The sequence below is a fragment of the Lampetra planeri genome, chromosome 6 (assembly GCF_965212315.1).
Source record: "Lampetra planeri chromosome 6, kcLamPlan1.2.h2, whole genome shotgun sequence".
NCBI classification, from domain to species: Eukaryota; Metazoa; Chordata; class Hyperoartia; order Petromyzontiformes; family Petromyzontidae; genus Lampetra; species Lampetra planeri.
The window spans coordinates 3962121-3989677 of record NC_136112.1 but is presented as its reverse complement, the minus strand read 5'-3'; the positions used below and the strand labels follow the sequence as shown (position 1 = coordinate 3989677).

Genomic DNA, 27557 nt, shown 5'->3' with positions numbered 1-27557 from the left:
CTGAACACAGTCATCGTTCACCGCGTAGATTTCATTTTAAATTTGTTGTTACTTTCTTTGCTTCGTTGCAAAGAACGCACGCTCGGAGTTAAGTTGAGAGGGACGGAAGGAGGAATGCGTGGATCAGAGCGTGCATGCGCAAGATAGCAGTTTGGCTGTTTGATCGATGTAAGTTGACTTGGGCAGGACATGTCATCGCTAGAAGAGGGATGATGCCCGATGGGCAAGACAATTGGTGGAGTGGCAGCCGAGGGATGGAACACGTCCTGGAAGATGTCCACCGTGGAGATGAAATCAGGTCGTGTGCATGAGCCAGGTGGATTGTTCCATCACAAGACCAGGAGAGATGCTGATGGCTGGTGGGATTGATCGTCGCTGATGCAGCATTGGATTAGGATCATTGCTGCTGCTGATGTTGCAGGTTTTTGAGATATAAAATATTGCATTTTCAATAAAAACTGCGGAAGAAAAATATTAAATAAATGTGGATATCTACATAAAATGATGTTGTAAACACACTATCCTAAAAATACAGCACCATATTTTAACACTAAAGCAGTCACTGACTCGCAACAACTTGCAATTATAAGTGACAGAGTTAATTTCGGGTAAAATCAATGAAAATGGGGTATGCCGATAGCATAAAAATGAGATGTGATAGAGAAAATCCGAGATCGGATTTGGAATCAGCACCCTGAAATTAGTCTAAAACAGCTGCAAAAATCCAGGCCAAATTTTTTTTTTGTTGACCAGTGTTATCTTTGAATCGCAAACCCCCTCCTCGAGTAACCTTTGCTGTTGCCCTGTCAGCGCCATCCCTTGTCCTACAGCTTGGCGTGGGCCCACGTCTGGCATCTCCCACGCCGTGCCACACACCGAGAGCCCATCCTCTCTCATCTGGCTGCCTTGTGGCTGCGCATCCTTCCCACGTGGCCACGCATCGTCTGTTCCCACGTCTCCCTCTCTCTGATATTCTGTCTTCAAATCAAGATTGATATTCTTTCGTTCGTCAATTATTTATACCCCAAACGTCTCGGGTATCTATTCTCCCCCTGGCTTGAGGGTCTAGCACGACGTCAAGAGTGTCCGTCTGCCGATTTCGGGCACTCAAACACGGCCGTACCGACGGGTACGGTGTGAATTCTTGCGATTTCTTTTCAGGCACGTCCATCGTGAAGATGCGGCAGATGTGGTGCGCTCGCTATGGCGTAGAGAGTGACATCGGGAGCCCAGCAATCCAGCAACAATTCCTGTAAAAAAAACTATTGGTACGCACGTGACAGAGCTGGGTTTTTTATTTTTGCAATACAGCAGAGCGGGTGACAGATTCTCGTTCACGTGATGATGTACATGTACAGCCTTTTGTCCATCCACCAATGGATGAAGGCCTCCCCTTGCCATGTCAATCATTGGGGTGGGGAGGTTGAGGGGGGGGAGGTTACTATACTTCACCACACTGGTCAGTGTGTGGGTTGGTGAAGAGGGGTGAGAGTAGGACCGGTTCTGATGTCACTTGCCGCTGATGTTTATAGCGGGCTAGCTTGACTACCCGGCTTCGCCCGGGACTTGGATTCTTGACTGGGATTAATTTCATTGAAAAACCCTGAAAAAAATGTGATGCTTGCAAGAAAGAAAGAAAGCCGAAACAAATCAATTTAACTAAATGGAATGTTTTTCACTCAAGGAAATTCAACCTTAACCCACTTATACGTAAGGTCGATTTAGGCAACTCGGGAAGGGAATGACGTGACGAGCTGAAAATAGTCGCGCTCCCTTAGATATTCCAGACAGCGTGAGCTGTGCAAATTTCATGGCGTCAGAGCTCAGCGTTCGAGAGTTTTTGCTGCTTCACACAAACAGATGTATGTTCTGCTTTATATTTAAGAGCGAGCTGAAAATAGTCGCGAGACAGCTCTGCCGCGCATTTGTGCGGGATACGCGGCCTACGCGGAGGGGTTTTGGGTGGGGGGTGCGTGACGTCAGCAGGCACACTGCGTGACGCTGCCGCATGCGGGTGACATCACAGATGTGACGTCACCGCTCACTTGCCGTGCAAAATATATCCATGATTGCGCCCCCCACCTCCCCCAAAATACAAAAGCCAATTTTTATACTTTTTGCATTGTGTACAGTCTGGAAGCTACCCACATGCCAAATTTCAAGTTTATTGCGTGTCGGGAAGTATGCTAAACATTTCGAACAGACACACATTCACAAATTTCCCTTTTATATATAGATAATTTGGGCCGGAATATAACCAAATTGTTATGATGCAAGCATAGCACTTTTCATGGATATTCGCATTAAGTTAATTTAATTGAACAATAACTTCCGTGATCCACACTGCTATTTTGTGGAGAAGTCAACAGTAGTTGTCCAACGGATATACTTGTCCCTGTCATAGGAATGGGGAATTTCCATCGCCAAATCAGCTCTATATATGGGAGATAAACACTGCCTCTCAATACTCAGAGCAAGGAGGATTTCTCCACGAATCTGGCTGTCGCCTGATGAAGCTAGTTGTAATTACTGGCGAAATGTCGTACTCAGATTGTTAATGTTTTGCTCTCCAACACACCGGTTAGTGCTGTACTAGTGACGAATTGGCACCTTCTGTTTTCGTGACAAACTTTACTAATTGGTTTGGTTGGGTGGTGGCGGGTTTAACAACACATTTATATATTTACGCGATCTAACCCCCCCAAAAAAAGAACCTGTATTAAGCAGGAAATCGCTTCGACTTTTGCTAAACCAATTCTGGAAAGTAACTATCAAACACATTCCTGCGGAGGGAGCTGGTAGGAACGTTGGGTTGCTCGGTCAATGGCCAGGGTCAACGGCGGCGTGGTGTATTCCGCAAATATGGCCGACTGTGAGGGTGGGCACAAGCCGGCGTGAGTAGGTTAAACGTTGAGTTTTATAAGGGCACAGCGGGGTGACCAGCCCCTCCCCACCCTCCCCACCCAGCCCCTCCCCACCCTCCCCTCCCCACCCAGCCCCTCCCGCCCCACCAGGCCCCTCCCTGCACGACGGACGGACGGACACAATAATCCCCTGTGGGCTCGTGTAACCAGGAGGTTCCTACCAGTATTATTGATTTTTAACTGGAATTTGTGCAGGCTTGTCCAACTTTACTGTACTCCCGATTGTCACATTCTGTGCCGCAGCATGCGCACCCATCTGCCTCGTGTCTATGACGCACGTGCCCGAGAACAAATCTCCGTGATCTACGCCGTACCAACCGGTACTATGTGTGAGTGCGTTCATAAATAGACAAAAACACTCTCTTGAGGTATCGTAGATCGCAAGCCAGGGGAGAAAAGATGTCCTAAACGTTAGGGGTATCGCGATTTACCGCCTCTCACACCCCCCCCCTCCCCCCGTTCCAACAACCCTTGGCAATGATGAATTTTCACAACTCGGGGTCACGATACAATTAGACTCTTTTTTTATTTCTTCATCATTTTAACCGTCTTGTTTGTATCATATCCTTGTTTTCTCTCTTGACTACAATATTTTGATTATCCCATTTTGAGCAAAATATAAAATGTCATGCGATTTGTGCATCACGTACATTTCAAGATCCGATCACACTTAGTAGACGCTCTGCAAGTCGGAATTGTGGCTTTGTATTTTGCAATTGTATGGTCCGTCGATGTGTCGACGTTCAGAAGTCAGTGAACGTGCTTACAATAACAAAAACAAGAGGATCAGTGGTGTGTAGTGTGGGAATGGAGTGGGCCCTCTGTCGAATTCCCACCTCTTCGTGCCCCAACACGCAGGCCCCCTCCAGCCCATGGACCCCTAGTCCATTCGCGGCACCTGCATTCCCATTTGCTGTACCCCCCACGAATTCATTTCATACTCGAGATTTTTTTCCGGGTTACCAGGGAGACTGGAATCTTTTGGGAGTTTGCATGTTCTCTCTCTCTCTCCCCGTGGTCACGTGGATTTTTCTCCGGGTCCTCCGGGTTTTTCCCCTCCAAGTTGAGGATCAACATCACGTGTCGAAGAGCATTTGGCTGCTATAAATTCCCACGCGATCGTAAGCCACTTCGTCGACCCATCATTTGTGATATCCAGGTCGCGTCTGAAAAAAAGAGCGACATAGCTCGATGGGACCTCACCTGATGAAATAAAAAAAATAGTTGAGCTTAGTCTCGGCAGACCTGAAAGTCGGCGCCTTTGATTGCCGCCGCGCACCTGGGTGAGACGCGGCGTCTTGGGCAGCGCGGGGTTGGGGGGGGGGTAGCCGAGCTCGGAGCTTGTTGTGGGGGGGGGGGTGACACTCTTCTGACGGTGGCTCGCAGCAGCAAAATTCTCCCCCCCCCCCACCCCCGCGGCCACACGTTGGCGGCGATCACCCTCCCTAATTGTGCGTTTTGCAGGCGAAATTAAAGAGCAACGAATTTGCTCATTGAGCAGCACTCTCCTTTGAGTGTCTTGTCGGGAGCGGACGAGCCTTTACGGCATTGGAGCGGATGTAAGATTCATGTTGTTTGCTCATGAAAACATTGCATACGATTTGCAAAAATTATAAAAAAAATCTATTTTTTTTTTACACTCGTTATTTGATCGATATCATCGCGAAACGGTACTATCAATTTAGATGTATCAATTGTTCACACGTCTACAGTCGAAACGTAAATTAAACCCCAAGGGACGGAGCGTGTGGATTATTACGTTCAGGATTGTGAAAGTCGGTGATGGCTTGTGGTAGAGGGAATGGGGGTTCATTCAGCAGTGGATTGACCATGACTGATGATGTTGATGATGGTAAAAAGCCCACTCTGTGTGTAAACTAAACCTGCCACGGTAGCCATTTGACATACGTTAGCCTAGGCTGATGTATGTGTTTGTATATTTAAAGCCACGGTTTCAATTGGCCTTGCAAAAATCTTCAGTGACAAGGGAAGGGCACATGGGAATGATAAAAATCCAGAGAAGGGAACACAGTATCCTAATTAACGGAGTAAGGAGCTTCTCTGAATGTGTGATTTCCTGGTGGATATAACTGGCAAAGATAAATGTGTTTGGGTTAGGGGGGCCCACTTGGATTGTTCACGAAAATACAATCTGATGATTAATTGCTATAATTAATTGGGACAGTCCTGCATTTGAATGATTGGACAATTCATTTTTAATTAGCGTGTTGAGGGAGGAAACGAGAATGCCCAGAGAAATCCCCGGCACATTTGAGTGAACATCACTTTGAGGTCCTCAAAGACAAATAACAAACCCACTTTTGCTGTTACTCTGCTATCTGCAGGACACTTTGAAGACCAATGAGTCATGTAGTTCTTAAAATGCTGCATGCGATCCATGCGGATAACCTATTCTCCGAAGTGCTGGCTCGTATACCACCACACCCTAATTAACAGCATAATTAATGATCTGACGGTCAAACTGGGGCAGTGACTCAGTGGTTAGCACACTGCATTGTGAACCTGGCTACCCAGCCATTTGATTTCCGGCCATGGCTAACATTAGTGGGAAGTAATATTTCGACCAGATTTGGGCCTACGCCGCTTCGCCAATCCCCTCGTGTGTATGCTTTCTGCGTGCACGAGCGCGGGCCCGCCTGGCCGGGTTAGACCCGGACAATCCAGGAATTGCCATCTGTGTTTTATGGTGCTAGGAATCATATTTCGTACCGAAATCTGGAAAAAAAATTCTTACCGAGATCTGTAAATCACTCGTACCCAGATAAACCTGAGTTGACTGAGAAATATGCCTTAGTTGAAAATGTGCCAACCCTGCCCGGTTATTCCGGTTTCCTACCACGTGCCAAACACTCGCAGGCGGATTTCCCCAAACATCTCAATGCAGTACCCTCCTGAGGAAGAGTCCTGAGGCTCGGTGAGACTTCTGTAAATGAACAGACGGACTTTTTACCTCCTGAAGTGCTGGCGTGATCACGGTGCTCTACACACAATTGACCGCTGTCACTGATACCCTGGCTCCTGTCCAGGGTATTTAAGGCAGCGGTCCCCAAACTTTTTGGCACCAGGGACAGGTTTCGTGGAAGACAATTTTTTCACGGACCGGGAGGGGGGTGGGTTGGTTCATCATTGGGTCTTTCCCCCTTTTCAAAGAAGCTCTCCAGCGATGTTTGTTTTTTACTCATTGTGGCTACTAGGGGGTTAGAGCTTGTGGGCTTACCAACACTGTGACTGAGACCAGTGCGCAGTGCGGGAAAGAGACGCGGACGGAAGTGGTCAATAAAATAATGGGCGGGCCACGCACGGACTCACCGCTCTCACCTCCTGCTGCTGTGCGGCCCGGTTCCTAACAGGCCACGGACCGGTACCGGTCCACGGCCCAGGGGGTTGGGGACCCCCGGTCTAATCAACCCTTTTGTTGCCGGGTTCTCGTTTTCAGCCTCATTCGTGTCCCTCACCCCTCCCCAACGCCCCCCCCGCCCCCGCCAGCCCCCACCTCATCTTGCTGTTTGCAACGTCTCTCGGTCGTGGCAGTGTAAATCACACCGGCTCGTGTTTCTACTTTTAATTGAATGCGCTGCCACGCGCTGGTGAACCGGCACGCAGATGTTACAGTTATATAGGGCACCGGGAAAAGAAATGCAGTAGATTAATACGTTATGTGGGGCCGTTCATAAATGACGTCACGCGATTTTTTACGATTTTTGACCCCGCCACCCTCGTCACATGGTGTCATAAAAAGTCAGACCCCCCTCGAATATGACGTCACAAAGCTCCCCCCCCCCCAAAAAACATGCTTCAAATCGCTTTAAACTATTGTCATTGTAGTGGGCATTTAATGTGGCGCTGCACTCTGATGTTGTAGGAGAAAACATTTATTAAAAAGTCTATTTAATTAAGTAGAACGTGTTGTCTATATTTATTTAAAGTTGCGCATTTTTACGTGACGTCATATTTCTCACCCCACCCCCCCTCGTCACACATCGTCACAAATGTCTGACCGCCCCCCCCCCCCTAGGTGCGTGACGTCATTTATTGACGGCCTCTGTGATTGACGTCGCTTTATCAATACGCACCATTGTTACCTTTCAAAGTGTCAAAAAGTTGTACGTTTTGGACGCGAATTCTCCACCGTTGGTGTTCGCGCGTGATTGTGGTTCAGGAAGTTTTATTTTCACGACCAAAGGAATTGTTAATGCCCCTGTCTGAGGCCATTGAACCACGCGATTAAAACCCATAAATGTGTGATGCTTGCACAAGCACGAAATAACAAACAAAAAAATAATAACAGAAATAGCACGAACTACAAAAGAGGGAAAAAACTTACATAACAGGCGACCACTTTTTGGGAAAATGTCCAAAGCCAAGATAGGACAGAGCGATTGAGTGAATAACGGATTGAGGATGCACTCTAGACCATGACAAAACATCCGTTGGCATTTAAACAGTCGCCCGTTAGCAGATGCTGAGTTACAGACAAACCATCCAAAAGTCACCAGTCTTTGTGCCACAATCCATTTGCCTCGTCACACGTTCTCCAAGCCCACACGACATCTGCACGTTCTGTGCCCATTCTCTCTCCTTCTCCTCCGCTGCTTCCCCCACCTCCTCCACTCCCCCTCATCATCATCCTCCTCCTAACGTGAGCGTTCCCTCTCCGCCGCAGGGACAATGAGACCGGTGCGACGGAGCTTCTACGATCCCTCGGCGGCGCCGGGCCGCGGCGTCGTGTGGGAGTGGGAGAGCGAGGGTGGCGTGTGGACCCCGTACCCCATGGACGTGTGCGTCACCATCCAGAACGCGCACGAGAAGCAGCACCCGTGGCTCGACCTGGCCACGCTGGGGCTGCCAATCCTGCTCGACTTCACGGCCATGTGCCAGATCGGGCGGCTCGGCCAGACGCGCCGCCGCGTCCGACGGCGCCTCGACACGCCGTACCCGCTGCTCGTCATCAACAGCGGCGGCGGCAGCCTGGCCGCGGGGCCTCTCGCCCTGCCCAAGTCGCAGTCGTGGCCCGTCGGAGCCGGACAGGCCTCGGGCGGCCAGGGACACCACGGCGGCCAGCATCAGCAGATGCATCAGCAGCAAATCCAGCAGCAGCAGCAGCAACAGCAACAGCAGCAGATGTCGCTGCTGTGCGCGTGTCCTCAGTGTTTGCACCAGCAGCAGCAGCAGCAGAGCCACCACCACCACCAGAATGTGCAGGGACATGCCCAGCAGCAGCAGCAGCAAAACATGCTCGGTGTCACCGCCTACGGGACGGTGACTCAGCGGCCCGCTCTGTCTACCAACAACCTGGCTTCCACGGCCACGGCTGGCAACGTCACGCATCATCAGCAGCAGCAGATGCAAATGCAGCAGGCAATGTCCCAGCAGCAGCAGCAACAGCAGAGGAGACGCGAGACATTCAGCTCGCCGACGAGGCAGACACAGGTGAGGAATGCCGCGACATCGCGTGATGCCAGCCGGTTTCCCCGACGCAAGCGCAGCGGCTTTGTGATGATTCCGGAGTTTTTTCAGCAGGTCCACCCCCCCCCTTCCCCCCGGTCTGGTTTGTTCTCTGTTTTTTTGCCACCTGCCGTTATTCATCTGCTGTACGGCTTTCCCTGCCGATCCGACGATTTTTGGGCTCTTCGCCAAAAGCCGGAATCACATTTGTCCCGACAAGGAAAGTTAATATCAAAGTGGACGAATAAAAAATGGTCTGCAAAATAATGACTGTGTTGCACTTTCAAAAAAAATTGTTTACGTGACCAATGATGTCAATGTTTTCTAAAAGGTTATTCGTAGAGCAAATGTTTATTTAAACATGTTCCACACAAAATATATAAAATATTTTATTATGTTTTATTTTATTATGTTTTATTTTTATTATTTTATTACTTCCCTTCTACGTGACTTTACCGAAAGAACCAAGAAGATGAATCCCTGCAGTCACGAAAGAAGCTTTGAATCGAAATGTAATGCTCCACACCATTTAGATGCACAAGATTTATGCTCGGACTTAAATGAAAATCTTAACGTGGATAACAATTACAGGAATAATAATAATAATAGTTTTCAACCCTTTTTTTGTAAATCCGTTGCCGGATGAAGGCCTTCGGATTGTGGGGCCCATGTGGCCGTACTTCACCACGTTGGTGAGTACAGCTTGGTGGCCAGCTGTACTTGGCACTGGTTAAAGATATCGGTCGTCAATCTTGATTTGAAGCTTTCGTGGCTGCAGCAATCCATACTCTTTGGTTCTTTCGGTAAAGTCACGTGGGTAGAAATAAAATAAAATAAAACAAATCACGACCTTTCGATTGCAACACAAGCGGTAGTCATCAGGCGACACAAAAACGTCGTGATTTGTTTTTTTTTGTTTCATTTATTTTTTATTTAATTTTATTTTTAACTAGGTGACTTTACCGACAGAACCAAAGAGTATATCGGTCGCCACTGAGGGTTTGGAGGTGCTCGCCGAATCGAACTGATATCACACCGGGGTCGTCACGCATCGTGCTAACCCCCGCGGCACTGCCTCCACCTGCAACGCTTGCAAAGACACAAAAAAGTGACTTTGTGGCGTCCCCGAAACCAAATCGTGGCACCCACTTCAGATCCTACCCACAGTACCCGGTGCGGTGCTTTCATAGCTTTATTTTGGTGATTTCGAAAAGTGTATTGGTTTAGCCATGTTTGTTTGTTGTAGTACAGAGTTAGACTGATGGCCTTAATCTAAGTTGTCTTGTGGTTGTTGTTGTTTGACTTGCATCCCACTGGGATTTTTGCACCCAGCGTTGGTGTACGGTACTTTTTCTGCAATATTTTGCTGTCTTTTCTTGGATTTTGTGTTTGCACTTAGTCACATATTCACTTTAAGATGTTTTTTGTTCGTGCTTTTGTTTGTTGCGGATGCACCCGATTCAAGAGCCGAATGGCTCACAGTGCTACACCTAATAAATGAACTTGAACTTGAACGTGGCATTGGCCACCCACCCCTCCTCGCGTGCCGTGCCGGCCTCCCTCGGTGCTCGCAGAACAGCACTTGCCCCGACAGTCTGTTAAGGCTCTACGGGGGTGGGGGGGGGGATCTTTGTTTCGTGTGTTTCAGGGGCAGGCCCGGTCAGGCTTGACCGTGAGCAGACCACGGTCACAGCCCGCTCTGCAGGCCATCGCCGCGGGATACACGCCGGCCAATCGCGGCCAGGGGATGCCGGCTATCGCCATGGCCACCTCCGTGTCTGCCCCGAACAACCTCAACCGGCCCGGTGTGAAGCAGCAGAGGAGCGTGGTGGGCTTCACGGGCTCGGCGCGCCCACCAGGGTGGGTGGCAAGCCGCCACGCGTGTCCGCCTGCTTGCCTGCGCATGTGGGTGTCCGCGCCCCTGGCTACTTCCCGTCCGTCCGCCCGTTTGTCTGACAAGTCACTCTTGCGTCACGCGTCGCTGTTGTTGTTGTTGTTTCATTCGTCGGTTGTCAGCCACCCGTTCGTTTTGACTTGAAACTTTCGCGGCTGCAGGAATTCGTACTCTTGGTTCTTTCGGTAAAGTCACGTAGATAGAAAATGAAATAAGAATAACAGATAATGAAATGAAATAACAAAATTTCGAAATAATTCAAGCAAAAAAACGCACGACGTTTCGATCGCAACACAAGCGGTCTTTATTTTATTATCTGTTATTTTTATTTTATTTTCTATCTACGTGACTTCAGCGAAATAACTTAAGAATATGAGCACCTGTTCATGTTTATCCGTGGATCGTCATCAGGCCTCAACCAACCCGCCTCCACCTATCACAATCCCACCATGTGTAACAATCCGCCCAGCATCCGCAGACGAACTCATTTTACCATCGATCCATCTCTCGGATGCGTTCCATTCCTCGGTTGGATATCTATTTGGTTAATAGGATCAGAATATTTGTTTATACCGGAGGAATCCGATACGCTACATAGCTCTCTTTCACAGATATCCAATAGATCCGCCTATAGCGACCGCCCCCCATCCATTTGCCGCTCCTATTATTGAGGTGGATAAGAGAAGTTTGTGAACATTTTTTTATTCCTGCATTCACGGTAATAACCTTCAGATCTATCTCGCAACCTCTTGCTTTTTCTGTATACCGTACACCACGCACACGGCACAGGAATGACACTCGATGACGCATTACGCCCACTCATTCCGTGGTTTATCAAGAAAGATGAACAATTCAATGTTTGTATCGACACTCGAGCAATTACGCGTTCACGGCACAGCACAGTCGCCCAATGTCACCGGCGCATTTCGTTGCAGTCACGATGCCCTGGGCTCAAGGTCTCCGTGTTACCGTCTACCGCAAGACTCTTTGCAGAGGGATATCGATTTGCTGCCGTGGGCAAGGCTTGGGATTTCTTTCCCTGTAGTCGGTTACTTTATTGGCCCCCCTTGAAAGTCGCAAAAGTCAGAGATATCTGACCACATTTCCTGAAGGTCTATTACCTAAAGTGTCGGCGAGAGCGGCTCGTAAAATGTTCCCTCGGTGATTGAGTACTCACTCGTACTGTGCGGTGCGCAAATGATTGCGCATCTAATGCACGTTTGGTCTTAAATATAACCTGTTAGTGGCAGGAACCTTTCATGTGTAGCAAATGGCCTGCCTTATTTAACAGAATTAGTGAAGCTGTAATGGATGGGGTTTTATTTTTATTTTTAAATGGGCTATATTTAAAAAGAAATAGCAGAAATGACTGACATGTATTTTTACGTGAGTTTGCCGGAGAACACCTCCCAGGCTGCTCCACCAGTTTTCAGTTAATGAGTAGTCGATATGCAGTAGGTGTGTGCGCGCGACCAGATTTGTATCATTTAACTATGCACCAGCGACAGACAAAGGTCGCTGGTACAGCCTTAACGGACTGTTGGGGCAAGTGCTGTTAGTGAGCACCTATGAAGGCCGGCACGGCACATGAGGGGGTGGGTGGCCAGCACCACGCCCGGCCGCCTTTGCCTCCCTTGTGGCGATGTTTACACACTGCACCAGGTACTCATTTGAGGCCGAGTTAAACTAGGGGGGGCCCAAGGCCGGTTCAGCAAATCGTCGCTGGTGTTGGACATGAGCAGGAATCCAACTCTGGTTGCCAGGTTAATTGCGCAACGTGCAAACCACTGCCATTACCCCCCCCCCCCCATACACACATGCACATGCATGTGTACGAAAGAATGTGTGCTGAGATGGAAGTTGCCAGTACAGGAACGGATTCTTGAATCCATCTGTGTGGAGCTTTGAGTGTTACCCTCTCGCGTGCATAGTGAGTTTTCTCTCTGGGTGCCGTCGCATATCACAAGCCCAAAAAAAAAGTCACGAATCGAATTAACCGAACAACCCAATGCAAAACCCTCCTTACAATGTCTTGGCTCATCGCTAAAAACCTCGAATTATAATTCAACGTCAGCCTTTCCACTCAGTCCTTCACAGTGCTGTGATGCAAGGCATATATATATGACATTACATTATTATTATTATACTTGCACTGATGCTGTCATGGTGTAATGGTTAGCACACTGGATTTGCAATGCAGAGGTCAACGGTTCAATTCAATCTACCGGGGCAGCAGTTGAAGCAATGGCATAGTATAACTGGCGACACGAAAGTCGATCAGCAGGTTGAGTGTGGTGGCGAGGGGTATGAGCGTGAGTTCTTCCACCTCTTCGAAGACGTATCTTACGGTGCCACAGAGGCGAGATGTTAACTACCTCGTCTGGTTTACAGGAGGTCGTCGATTCGATCCCGATCCTGACGCCTGCTGCTGTACATTTGGAGTTTGCATCTTCTCGCCGTGGCCACGTGGATTTTATCCGGGTCCTCCGGTCCCCCCCCCCCCCCCACTTAGAATCGTGCGTTGAGAGTATTTGGCTGCTATAAATTCTCACAAGATAGGTCACTTCGTTGAGCTATCATTTGTGGCCAGGTCGCTTCTGAAAAAAGCTATAGAGCTCAGTGGGCCTAACCTAGTAAAATGAAAATAAAAGTTTAGTTTAGTATGTCTGGCCAGCAGGAAGAGTAGACCAAATGCTCTCTAGACTTTAGAGGGACTTCGATTTAAAGCTTTCGTGACTGTAGGGATTCATCTTCTTGGTTCTTTCGGTAAAGTCACGTAGAAGGGAAGTAATAAAATAATACAAATAAAACATAATAAAATAATTCTCACGACGTTTCGGCCATAATAAAATAATTCTCACGACGTTTCGGCCACAACGCAAGCAGCCGTCCTCAGGTCTTCTCGACAGACCTGTTCTTCACCTGAGTACGGCTGCTTGCGTTGTGGCCGAAACGTCGTGAGAATTATTGTATTATGTTTTATTTTTATTATTTTATTACTTCCCTTCTACGTGACTTTACCGAAAGAACCAAGAAGATTTAGAGGGACTGTTTAATCATCCTCTAGCGGAGGCCCTTCTGTTGGTGGTGACGTGGGAAAGCAATTGGAGAGGCTTGGCATTTACCTCTTTTGGTTGTACATGACACAGCTCCGTTAGCAGCTGCTTCACGCCAGACTCCTGGAGCAAATGCAGCAGTGAAGACAACAACACACCTGAGGCATTGTGAGGGTGGCTTAATGGGGAACTGGAGGAAGCTGATAAAATATTGCTGTGGCAGATAGCGAGAACACTGGAGAAATGTGGGCGCGTTGGAAATTAGCCAACAATAAGCCTGCAAGATTTTTTGCAATCGGACTTAGTGCACTACAACCTTGGATTGCTATCTTGGGTTAGACACACGCCGTTCGCTGGCCTAAAATAGATGACATATTTTCGAGCCGATGACAATTCCACGCGCTGGATTTTAGTTTTTTTTACGTGTGCCAGCAAAGAGAGCATCTTAGATCTACAGATGATTTTGTGGCAGTTCACATCCGCGGATGGAATTCCTTTCCAGCTCAGACCCCGCTTGCTTGCCCATCGCCACATAAATAACCTCTTGTTGCAACAGCTCTCTCGCTGGTTCAGCAGTTCCACTGCTGGATTATAAACATTTTCCGCCTGAGGACGACCGCTTGTGTTGCGATCGAAACGTCGTGATCTATTATTTTTTGTTTCATTTTATTTTTCTAACCAACGTGACTTTTACCGAAAGAACCAAAGAGTATGGATTCCTGCAGTCACGAAAGCTTCAAATCAACATTGAGAGAGGGGTGGTTTTTTTATTACTTTCCCAAATTATGTTACGTTATTTCTATCGCCGTCTTTTCGTGAGACGCGATCGCGATTACGTCACATTACTACTTCTTTGGAACTCTGCGGCTAGCAGTGCATCGCTCCTGTGTCAAACAACGAATGACCCTGGATGATGATTCCCGAGAGATGCTTCTGAAATCACTTCGGTTGACCCCTTTATCCGCTGGAAAGGAATAACATCCCCGGTAAAATTTCGATTTAAAGTTTTCGTGACTGCAGGGATTCATCTTCTTGGTTCTTTCGGTAAAGTCACGTAGAATGGAAATAATAAAATAATAAAAATAAAACATAATACAATTATTCTCACGCCGTTTCGGCCACAACGCAAGCAGCCGTCCTCTCGACAGACCTGTTCTTCACCTGAGGACGGCTGCTTGCGTTGTGGCCGAAACGTCGTGAGAATTATTTTATTATGTTTTATTTTTATTATTTTATTATTTCCATTCTACGTGACTTTACCGAAAGAACCAAGAAGATGAATCCCCGGTAAAGTCACGTTGGTTAGAAAAATAAAATGAAACAAAAAATAAGTGTTTTCCGTATGTTATTGACGCCAATATTTTGAAGCCCCCCCTCCCCCCCCCAGAGCTGGTATAAGAGACAATTGATAAACTAAATTGAAGATCTTCTTGGTTCTTTCGGTAAAGTCACGTAAAAGGGAAATAATAAAATAATAAAAATAAAACAATAAAATACAATTCTCACGACGTTTCGGCCACAACGCAAGCAGCCGTCCTCAGGTGAAGAACAGGTCTGTCGGAAAGACAGCACCAAGCTTGGCAACGTATATTTAAGCTGGGTTAGGGGAGGAAGGGCGCCTTGACAAAGGAATTTGCATACCAACAGAGGAATTTAGCATATTTATTATTAAATCAAAATTTAAATTGAAGATGGTTGTTTTGGCGCAGTAATTGTTGATGGACTGGCAGAGACGATCAAGTCGCTGCAGCTGGTAACATTGTTGTTTAATCATGGGTGGCTGAAACTCAAAATTGACCCCTGCGCCACCTGGCAACCCTCGAGAATGTTTTCTCAAAGAGGGACATTTCTGTGAATGCTGTCCTAAATGAGTTATTAACACAGGATTCACCTCCCTATCAATTGAGCGAACTGATGAATCATCGTGATTGAGGGTCACAGTTGTTGTTCTTCTTAACGCTTTATAAGGTTGAAAGACCATCGGTTGTTAGCCACGACATCTCTAGGAATGATGATCCGACAGTGACGAAACTTTTGCGTGACGTTTCGTTGCTATTTGGAAGTCACCACCTTTGAGAATTGGCCGAAATTGACCGATGCGTCTGCCCGCACCCTGGAGGTACAAACGAGAGCAAATAAGGACTTCCATACTGGCAATAAACGCCTCCGAGGACAAATTAAATGCACGTGGGGAAAGCATGGCACGAGCCATGCTTGTAAATGCGTGGGTTTTCCACTACGCACGTTTCACGATACGTCCTCGTGTTACGCAAATAAAACGAAGAGTCAGGTCGTGCAAGTCTAGAGCAGCGATTAAAACGAAGAACCTGTATATGTACTCTGCAGAAACCTCCTTAAAGTGTTTTTTTTTCTTTTTCATCCAAAAGCTGGAACACCTGCCACAAATTTCATTCGGAAGGTGGTCTGCCTTTTCCTGGCACCAGATCTTTCATGAATGCAGAACCTGGCAAAGTCAATATCCACTAGGCATTTTTTTTGCATTTTCCCCTCGGGAGTCTAAAGGCCCCATCCTCATTAGGAGCTCTTCATCTGTGTCAGACCTCCTGCAGACATCAAGAGCAATGCATTATTGCGTTATATTATCGCGCGCTGCAATGCCCCGTGTGCAATTATGATTTTATTTTTAATCTAGTTTGTAATTAATAAGCTAAATTGTGCCGGTTTAAAGAAAATTATCGCATTCTCTAGTTAAAAACACCACGTGCTAACGATATCATGAGTGCATAACAATAACGGTAAAGCGAAATGAAATATTACCGGAGAATTGTGAAGGCCCCGGGTGGAATGCTAAACCTGAGTTTGATCTGTGGTCACAGCTTACATCAGCGGTGCGTGATATCTGGACCGGTCCTCTGTGCATCCTTTCTGTGCATCCCCCATTCACCAGCCCGAACTGACCGCAGCGGTGAAGTACTATCCAACAACGGCCACGGACACTGACACAGCATAGGGGCATGAATAATTGGCGTAACATACTAACAAAGTCTATAATACATTTTTCATATTATGGTCATTATACCCGACTGTAATAAGCTTTCAACACTTCACGCTTATCCAGATCTTCCTCCATAAGGATACTTATCTCAATGGGTTCTCGCTTGCTCACGCAAACCTGTCAACCCCTTCTCAATGCCTACCTTATATTGGTAGGAACGAAGTGGACGAGACCACCAATAGATTAATGTGTCCGTCCGTCCGTCTGTCCGCGTCCGTCCGTCCGTCCGCGTTTGTCCGTCCGTCCGTCTGCGTCCGTCCGTCCGTCCGTGTATCAACATCGCCCCCTACTGCAAACACTTGGCATGACCCTGTCCGACAAGATGGCCGCCCGCTCCCCCTGCGATCTGTGAATTAAACAAGATGGCCGTCGCTCCGGCGCATCACGGCAAAACTTTAAACTTCGCTTCAAAATTACTTTACTGAAACGCAGCACGTTTTTAAAAAAATTACTTTACTGAAACGCAGCACGTTTTATTAACACAGAGACAAGAAACATTTATTAACACAGAGACGAGATACATTTAATCGCCTTATTTGTGCACAAAAAGCACGGCGCGAGGCCTAGTGCGGCAGGCTTCGCGAGGCATAGTGCGGCAGGCTTATTAACACAGAGATGAAACGCAGCACGTTTATTTAAAAAAAAATTACTTTACTGAAACGCAGCACGTTTTTTTAACACAGAGACAAGAAACATTTATTAACACAGAGACGAGATACATTTAATCGCCTTATTTGTGCACGAAAAGCACGGCGCGAGGCCTAGTGCGGCAGGCTTCGCGAGGCCTAGTGCCGCAGGCTTATTAACACAGAGATGAAACGCAGCACGTTTATTTAAAAAAAAATTACTTTACTGAAACGCAGCACGTTTTTTTAACACAGAGACAAGAAACATTTATTAACACAGAGACGAGATACATTTAATCGCTTATTCGTGCACGAAAAGCACGGCGCGAGGCCTAGTGCGGCAGGCTTCGCGAGGCCTAGTGCGGCAGGCTTCGCGAGGCCTAGTGCGGCAGGCTTCGTGAGGCCTAGTGCGGCAGGCTTCGCGAGGCCTAGTGCAGAAGGTGGTGGTGGGGGGGTGGTGGTGGGGGGTGGTGGTGGAGGGTGGTGGTGGGGGGTGGTGAGGGCTGGTGGTGAGGGGTGGTGTTGGGGGGTCTTTAAATCTCACAGCGTTTCTTGTCAAAACAAACACTTTTAATTAACGTTACACTAGAATACAGTAATTTTTTCTTTAACTCCTCTATACCCGGTCGATATCCCTGTACCGGTACTAAGTATTATTCCTACCAGCCCACCCCGCAGGGTCCTGTTTACAGACCAATTCAGACCTTACTGGTTACCCCGTGCCCTTATAAATCTCAACGTCCATCCTACAAAGTCCCATCACACAGGAGAAACACAAACAAATAGACAAAAAATATACAGGTTTTTTTGTTGTTGCTCGTATTGAAACGGTTGTACGCCATATGGACCTGAAAACTCAATTTCCCTGTACAAGAATGCGGGTAAAAAGTATGGGTTGACAGGAATGTAAACGGGATCACGCCAGGCCTAATACAGCAATAAGTAGCGTCTACTTTAGTAGGGTTTTTTTCCCCCTTTTTTGTCCCTTTAACAACAACTCAATTTATTGTGGTGTGTATTTTAGCGACGTGACGCGTAGCGAGGAAAGGACGCTGGCGGGTTTGGACAGGCCGAGGAAACAATGGAGGGATGTGGGGAGATGCGTGACCCTGCCGGCTGCCTTGGGGATTTATGAAGGTCACGGCAGAGGACATCGGAACGTGGTCGCTCTGTCCTTGGAATGCGGAGCCGCTCGCTCGCTCGCCTCCACAGCTTCCGGACAGCACATGTGCTCCTTGCATTGTGGATGGGGAGGGAGGGAGGGGGGGGGCGGCGAGGGATGACGACCTGAGCCGTCCTGTATTTGTCACAGACGTAAGCACAGATTGCACGTTGTCTCGCGCACGTGTGCTGTTCACCACCCGTTGCTGGATTCTCCCAGTAGCAAAAGTAGCTATATAATATGTAGTAGCTACTACATATGTCGTAGCTACGGGCCCCGCATTTTCAAGGGCCCCGCGCTAAATGCTTTAAAGCACTCAATTCCGGTTCAGTAAATCTGCACTTGCTCTATTACTATAGTACTATACCGCCTTCAATTTTTATGAACGACTGGGTCTTTAAGATTAGCGATTTGTCGTATTATCTGGCTGTATAGCAAATGAAAAAAATACAATTACTTTACTATGCAAGTAAAAAATTTGTGTTTTAATATTTACGTGGCTTTTTTTATTTAGGGCCCCTTTATAACACATGCTACAGGCCCCGAAATGAGTTTAATCCGGCATTGTCACCACCACCGTGTGTGCGCCTTTGTCTTTGTTAGGGGGAGTATGTGCGTGCGTGCGTGTGTGTCGGTGTCTACGTCACTCTGTGTGTCTGCGTGAGTCGCTGTGTGTTGGTCTGACTGTGTTAGCAAAGGAGTCTGGTCTGTCCGAGTACGTGACAGTGAGTCGACGTATTACTGTGTGCGGTGTGTAAACATCGCCACTGGGGAGACAAAGGCGATCGGGCGTGGTGCTGGCCACCCACCCCCTCGTGTGCTGTTCCGGCCTTCATAGGTGCTCGCTAGCAGCACTTGCCACAACAGCCTGTTCAGGCTATACGTGGGGTTTTGTATGCGAGAGCTTCTCTCTTGTGTGCCAGTGTCTGCGTGTTTTGTATGTGTGTATGTTGAAATTATTTCTCACCGTACGTAGCCAACCGTACTAATCGGAGGTGCTGGGGGAAGGCCAACAAACTAAACACAGAAAGCAGTCCTAAAGAAAAGAGTTTTCAATTCAGATTTCAAAGTGCATATTTGTGTGTTGAGCGGTGGTGCAGTGGTAAGTGCACTCTTTGACACCCCCAGCATCGTGAGTTTTATTCCTGGCCCTAGACAATGTTTGTGGCAAGTTGTACTTTACATGAACCCGCCCTTTGCCTCCCTTGAGGTCGACTCAGCCTTAACATGAAAACCTTGGAAACATTTCCCCCCCCCCCCAGAGTTGCCATACGTCATTCCGAAACGGTTGTCTAGAACAAAAGTTTCAGGTGTTAACCTTGAATGACCCTTAAAAAAATCGTGACTTGTACACGATTTAATTACGTGAATTCATGGATTTATTATCGTAGAGAGCAATGGGTTATAAGCCGGCTGGATGAGACCACTGAAAAAGAAGTAAAAAAATATATAAGCAGACAATACAACTCCTTCCCAAATTTATTCTCTACACTGTAAAAGTAAAAACATCCCATCAGCCACACGGTCTTCTCGGAGTGCAATTACTTTCAGCAGCAAATTGGTTTTATTCGCAGCAAAACTCGGTCCCAGTTACGATATTCAGTGTCTCGTCAGCAGCCTTACTTAAACCGAGCTGGCAAACTGCCCAACGTTTGTGGGTTGGATTCGGTAAGTCGTTAGACACTAACATATGAGACGCGAAACTAAATAATTTCGTGCAATTGTGGAGGATGTAAGCAACATAGCCTATGAAGAGACGATACTCAGTATTCGTCTGTTCCCATTGGTCTCGCCGCTAAAATAATAGAATCACTACGAAGTAACTTTAACTGCGGAGAATGTAAGTAACACAAAAATACAATTCAATGAACAAATATTTCGTTCGCGTGGAGAGTCGAAGTCTTTCGCTCCGTGTATATTTCTCCACAACGACGCTCAAGAATGATTTCGGAGCAAGAATTCATGGGGTTTTCTCTTCGAAGAGCAGGGCGAGAGGAGGACCACACCGGCTGACATTTACACGAGGGGAGACGACTTTTTCTTGGCTTTCCTGTTTTTCATGCACCCGCTAAATGTCAGGAGGCCTATTTTTAAGGCGTCCCGTTCGGCATATTCCTGCAGGTGTTGTGCTTCTTTGCGTCCGGGATGCCACGCACTTATCCTCGTTGATGCGTCATGGCCACTTCTGTTTGTGTCAGGAACAAACTAGTGGGTGGTGGTGGGGGAGGAGACGGAAGAGGGTGGGGAAGCTCTTCCAAAATCGCACTTGCTCTTGGTTGGGATGACGCTGAGAGTCAGAAAGGAAAGTTTCTGGTTTATAGAGAACTTATACAAGGGCTCGGGCAAGGCACGCGGATGGGGTGACGGCCAAATTTGGTGAGAATAACAACAGACGGTGGTAGCCAGAGGAGAGGGGGGCGAGATGCCATCGAGGGCACGTCCGGCATGGAGATGGAATGACGAATTCGGCTCGTTCGCAGGCGCTCAATGCATTGTTGCCTTCATCCAGCAGTAGATTGATTATGTTAGACGACAGAAGATGTTACAGTTACCCACTGTGGGTGTAACGATTCACTCGCATCCCTCCCATCGCCCCCACGGCGATGAGATGAATTGTCGCAAAAAACGATGTGATGATTTTATTGAAGAATTAAAAATGTTTCTTTAGTTTTGTACGGTTCTATAACGTAGGTACTCGTGAGTCTCATTTGTATCGCCCTGTCTCGCACCGTCCCGTCTGCACTTTGTTCACGTCTCGTGCGATCTGCCTGTTTCATTTTGTATTGTGCGCTATTTCGTATCGTCTCGTCTCATTCTGTGCCATGATCCTAAATGGGCATTTGCATGCAATTTGCATAAATTGTAATCTAATACATCCTCACACGTGACTCTGCCTCTGGTGAGCGTAATAATCAACTTCAATTGACAAATTAATGCATTACACGTGCCTATTAACTACAGTCATTCCAATAATATTCACTTATTTTAAATACATTTTAAATAGATGTTGAATGCGAGGCTTGATGAATGAAATTACAAATTGGGTTCAAAGGTCTCATGTTAGCTTCAAATTGAAAATTACTATTGTATATGAGTAGCCATTATCTTCGTGCTATCTTGTTGTCACTGTTCCATTCTTGTGTTACATAATTCATAGGCAAACATCATTATGGGGAGGAGTGCCATGATCGGTGGTAAGCGCACAATATAATAAACTATGAACCCGGCAAACTGAATTCGATTCCCAGCCATGGCTTCCATCAGTGGTGAGTGCAGGTCGGCTTACCTGTCCTGGCCTGCCTTGCCCCCCTTCAACCCTGGCTGGCCAGCAATGGTGAAGTATGGTCAAACCATCACGGTTTAACATGGCATGGAGGGAGACCTTCATCCTGCAGCGAATTGACAAAGAGGCTGTACAATTACTAGACCTATATGTAGTAGTCGTAGACAATTCGGCTTTGTCATGCGAAAAGATAGGTGCGCGCAAAAAATAAATCATTGGCCGGTAACATTGTTCATCGCGCACTTTCAGATGCGCTCCTGCGGCCGTCTGGAACGCTCTTCCTTCCAATAGTAGGAAGCCGCTGGAGATATGCACTTTTAACTAGGCTGAAAACTCATTTCTTTAAAACAGCTTTTTGTTGTTTAGTTTGTAGACCTTCTCCCGCGACTTTGAATCGCGCAGTGGGCTATGTGCGGTGCGAAATAAATTCTACATATACACTTTTGACTTACGACGCTAAATAGTCATCGACAACATTGCCCAAAGGACACCCTTGTACATTTCAGCAATTTCCAAGATTAGACGTTAATGTGTAAAAGCAATAGCTATACTCGTGATCGGTCTGGAGTGTCTGGAACCAGAGTGCTTCTCATGCCTGTGGAGTGTGAGTTGCACCGTCTCACACACACGCGGCGCTAATTGTCGTCCACAATGACTCCCGTTGATTATTGGCTGCTCCTGCTATAATAACAATAACCATGCGGCAATCAGGCAGCCACGACGTGGGTGCATCTGCCCAAGGAGCCTCTTGGAACTCCGATGGCGCTCCGGTGCCCATGGCTGTCTTTCTCACGGCGGAAATCTGCGGCGCGTGGCCACACACACACACGCAACAAAGACAACAAAAAGTTCTCGAATATATCTATCGTTATTGCGTTTGATCTGTTCTCTTCGCACGTAGAATGATGTCTTCCAACTTCTAACACGTCTTGGACAGTGCCTAGAGAGGGGGGTGGCTGTCTCGCAGTGGTGCGCGTGTGGAGTCGCTTGCATGCAGGGCTGCCCCTTGACCAGTTTTAGCCTACTGGCAATGCATCGGTGGACGAAGGCTTTTTGTTGTTTAGTTTGTAGACCTTCTCCCGCGACTCTGAATCGCGCAGTGGGCCATGTGCGGTGCGAAATAAATTCTGCTGTGTCGGTCGTGGGGGTTGTTTGACCATACTTCACCATGCCGGTTATTGAAGGGAGAAGATCGGGGGGGGGGTGTTGGGGGAGATACCACTTACCATGGCCGGGAATAATATTCGTGTTTCCGAGTTGATGTTGCGCTAACTACAGCACCGCCGCTCCTTCCCACCATAACGGTGTTGATACACCTACACATTTAATTGGGAATCTTTCACAGTCTAAACTAATGGATAGTTCTTCTTGGTTCTTTCGGTAAAGTCACGTAGAAGGGAAATAATAAAATAATAAAAATAAACGTAATAAAATAATATAATAAAATATTGATACTTTTTATTATTTTATTATTTCCCTTCTACGTGACTTTACCGAAAGAACCAAGAAGATGAATCCCTGCAGTCACGAAAGCTTTAAATGGAAATTTAATGGATAGTTCATTAGAACGATGCTCGTGGAGGGGTAGATCTTCTAAACCGCATCGCCACGCGAGAAAAAAAGCAAGTCCCTGTTTGACCCTACATGTCTCTTGTCGATAAATTAGATTGATGCACCATTGACAAACAAACCGCAGCGTTAGACAACAACAACAACAACAACAAAAACTATGCTTGCAGTTTTTTTTTAATTGACCGCATCATTGTGATTGATTAAATGTAGTGACTGAATGAAATTATTTTTTTGGCCTCGTTCTGCTGTTGGTTTTCACAATGCTTTGCGATGCCTACAACGGAGTCTGCCAAAACGCGTGGCGTGCAAACGCTTTTAAGAGAGCCACGCGTTCCCCGCTTGGAAATTTTCGCGAGAGCAGCCCGGACTTTCTGGTCCAAGTATGGTTCTAACCACGTGACAAAAAAACCTCAACGAGCGGTGCAGCCTCCACAGCCTAGTGGGGTGGGTGCAGTGCCGGATGATACGAGTAGCACGAGTAGTTACATATATCATTGTGATAGTAGCTACTACATGTGTAGCTACTACATGTGTAGCTACTACATGTGTAGCTACTACATGTGTAGCTACTACATGTGTAGCTACTACATGTGTAGCTACTACATGTGTAGCTACTACATGTGTAGCTACTACATGTGTAGCGACTACATGTGTAGCTACTACATATGTAGCTACTACATATGTAGCTACTACATATGTAGCTACTACATATGTAGTAGCTACACGTGTAGCTACTACATGTGTAGCTACTACATGTGTAGCTACTACATGTGTAGCTACTACATATGTAGCGACTACATATGTAGCAGCTACTACATATGTAGTCACTTTCAAGGGCCCCGCGCTAAATGCTTTCAAGCTATCAATTCCGGTTCGGTGATTCTGCACTAGCTCTATTACTATAGTACTATACCGCCTTCAACTTTTATTAACTATTGGGTGTTTAAGGTTAGCGATTTGTCGCATTATCTGGCTGTATAGAAAAGGAAAAAATACAATTACTTTACTATGCAAGTTATAACATTTTGTGTTTTAATATTCACGTGATTTTTCCTTATTTAGGGCCCCTTTATAACATACGCTACAGGCCCCGCACTCGCTTCATCCGACACTGTGGAGGGATCAGCCCTCCCCCCCCCCCCCCCCCCTTGACTTAACTTTTAGATTCAAGTAATTTGTATGCATGCATGTTGAGCTTCTTTCGCACCGTACGTAGCCAACCGTGCTGATCGGAGATTGTATATTTGACACGTGTATATAATTGATACACAAACTGCTCATGGGTTGCCGCAGTGAAGTGCTCTGGGTAATTAGATAAATAAATAAACCGTAGCTCTGTGTCGCACAAACGCTAAGTACACGTTTCACTCAAACCAGCAGCATTTGTCTAAGCATGGAAGCTCTGCTTTCATTCGTCTGGGGCTCATCAGCGTAGTGTAACCGTCACACGTGCTAAACAAACGCTGCTCGTTTATCGGATAAGCATAAATAATTGGCAATTATTCATCGTATTTATGCCACAGCATCTCTAAAGTTAACTACAATTACACATGCAATATAAGACATCCGGTTAGACGTGGAATGGGGAAAAGGAGAGCACAGACATTACCCACGGCACGGGGACACTAGCAGCACAGGGAGAGACTGTGACCTGGGCACCACAGACCATCAAGCACGATTCACAGGGGGTGTCTGGGGAACAGGAGTGGCCTCTCTCTCTCTCGACATCACAGCGCTGTCGACGCCGCCAGAAATAACATCGCAACGGACATCGCAAAGTGCGCTGCTGTGACGGCACATTCGGTGTGGACGGCCCGTCTTGCCTCGTGCAATCTCGCACGCAAAATGCGCAGCGCCCGTCGGGGGGGGGTGGTCTGTCGTCCTACCCGCAAGCCTTGCCCACGCAACATTTTTCCCCGTAAAGCGTTGAAACAAAACAAATAAATGGGGCCAGAGACGTCGCGTCACGGCGGTGTTTGTGCTTTCCTTCTGCAAAGTTTCTGTGAAACGACGCGTGGGAATTTGTATTTTGTTGCGTGCGTTCAGCCAAATTCTCTCCACCTCTCCGTCACACTTCTGACTCATGTGTGACCCTGCACGGCTGCATTTTTATTTATTTTCATTTCACTATCTTATTGACAATGAGGGGGGGGTGGGCGAATAAATGACGAAAGAATGCGGCCGTGGGTGGTGCTCATCGTCGGCTTGGTGGGACTCTCTCGTTGGCCTGGCCTCATTAGCATCACGCAGCAAAGGCCTCCGAGTTTCTCATCGGGAACTCTCATTGTTCTCACATCTCACCCATTGGAATGTGCGCGATTAAAACACTACGCGCGTATTGCGGTTCGCGTGTCGTGCTCGTTAGGGGGCATTGTTGTGTCGATTTTTTTTGACAAAGGCACTAATTTCGTACCGTTGCTTTTCATAATATACATGCACGCATGTGCGTATGCACGCATATATGCAGGGCTTAATTTCAGCTGGAGCTGCCGCTGAATGTGCCGTGTGGCGAGCCACTTGGAGACGCCCCGCTAAAATAATTGCGGATGGCATTACTGTGCAGGAAAAAACGGCATTTGAATTCAAAGCCCCTGCACGTGTCCCACCAAATCTTCCCTCCCCTGGTCGCACCTTGTCCAACAAAGTCTGATTTGCCTCGACATTAGGGCTGAAGCCGTACAGACATCTCAGTGGGGCAATCTACAAGGCTTCATTTCTGCTGGAACTGTCCGGGGCTGAGCTGCAGAACATATATCTCCCTGCCACCTACCCCCCCTCCCCGACCCTCCGCTATGAGAAATCTTCCATGAGAAATTTAATCTCCTTAACTGATATTTTAAAATATATATGCACGCAAAAAAATGTTCGCGTTAATTTCATTCGCAATTCCAACCCGTCTTGCAGACGCTGAAAGTCCCAGACTGTTTTATTGATTTCTCCGAGTGATTTGTTGAAAATTGCGCAGAGTGGACAAAAGCCTGCTGTGACCTCTCTATTTGCCCCCCGCACCCCCTGTCTCTGGGGGACATTGAAACATTGAACACACGTTCTGTTCTTCTTGGTTCTTTCGGTAAAGTCACGTAGAAGGAAAATAATAAAATAATAAAACTTAATAAAATAATTCTCACGACGTTTCGGCCACAACGCAAGCAGCCGTCTTCAGGTGGAGAACAGGTCTGTCGAGACTCTGCCTTCTCGACAGACCTGTTCTCCACCTGAAGACGGCTGCTTGCGTTGTGGCCGAAACGTCGTGAGAATTGTTTTATTATTTTATTCTTTTTTTATTTTCCTTCTACGTGACTTTACCGAAAGAACCAAGAAGATGAATCCCTGCAGTCACGAAAGCTTTAAATCGAAACACGTTCTGTTTTTTGTTTGTTTTCTCCCCTCTGTGGGGAGTGGCACGGTGTGAAAAATCGCGTTCTCACCACGTGTTCGTGTTTCCTTTCGCTCGCAGGGTGCCTGCGCTGCCCGTTAAGAATCTGGGTGGCTCTGGCCCAATAAATCCAGCCTTGGCGGGTGAGTGTTCTCATAACAGAATGATCGTCATTTTTACAGATGTTTAATAGGACATTTGTCTTATCGTATGCGTGCAGGTGTCAGTGTGTGTGTGTGTATATATGAGGGCTGCTGCCATGGTATAATGTTTACCGCATTGAACTTGTAATGCAGAGGTCGCCACTTCATTCGATCGGTTTAAGTAATGGTGCACTTTTCTTAACCCCCCCCCTCTCTCCCCCGACTGCCTCTATTCACCCAGCGCTATAAATGGGTAAGCCACAGCCAGTCAATAGGCAGGTCGCGTCTGGTGTGGTAAGCAGTCGGTGCCCCCCCTCCCCCCCGCCTCTTCCCGAGCGGGTGGTCAACGTCAAAAAATAATCTTTAGCAAAGCCGTGTGAATGTCCCCCTCCGGTGGAGGCCCGTCTGCCGTCGGTGTATTGAAAGACGGGGCCATTCGCCTGTACGCACACCTGCAAACCTCACCTTGCCGGCTCACCTCGTAAAGAGCTTCGCCCTTCTTCTTGGTTCTTTCGGTAAAGTCACGTAGAAGGGAAGTAATAAAATAATAAAAATAAAACATAATAAAATAATTATCACGACGTTTCGGCCGAAATAATATATTTAAAAAATTTACTTTTTTTTATTTTATTATTTCCCTTCTACGTGACTTTACCGAAAGAACCAAGAAGATGAATCCCTGCAGTCACGAAAGCTTTCAAAAGAGCTTCGCCCTTTTAGGTGAAAAAAATAAATACAAACTACACGGCGCAATAAACAATGACGTGGTCCGATGAGAGGCATAAATACGAAAAAAAATCGAAGCCTTCTCCATCTGGAAGGGATCATTAACATCCCCAATTAACACGGCAATAACGGCCCGCGCGAAGGACGTTTGCTGTAGGCGTCGTGGGAATGTGCGTGGGAGCGTACAAGTTCAGCTTTCTACAGCCCACTTTCATATCTCCGCACGGGCTACGAGCTGGTGGTCACGTGAACTTTGCCCGAAAGTTGCCGATACCCAAGCTGCCAGGCGCTCACACACCCCCGTGGTGCTGGA

At 47.1% G+C, this 27557-nt stretch overlaps 1 protein-coding gene across 1 annotated transcript in view; it reads left to right on the top strand.

The window, feature by feature from the left end:
* Nucleotides 1–27557, top strand: part of DTX1 (deltex E3 ubiquitin ligase 1) — a 105159-nt gene that overhangs the window by 66390 nt on the left and 11212 nt on the right. Inside the window, exons 2-4 of the mRNA XM_078595325.1 lie at nt 7609–8375; nt 10039–10295; nt 26457–26518. Of these exons, the coding sequence (XP_078451451.1) occupies nt 7609–8375; nt 10039–10295; nt 26457–26518 (1086 nt within the window). The remainder of the gene's footprint in view (nt 1–7608; nt 8376–10038; nt 10296–26456; nt 26519–27557) is intronic.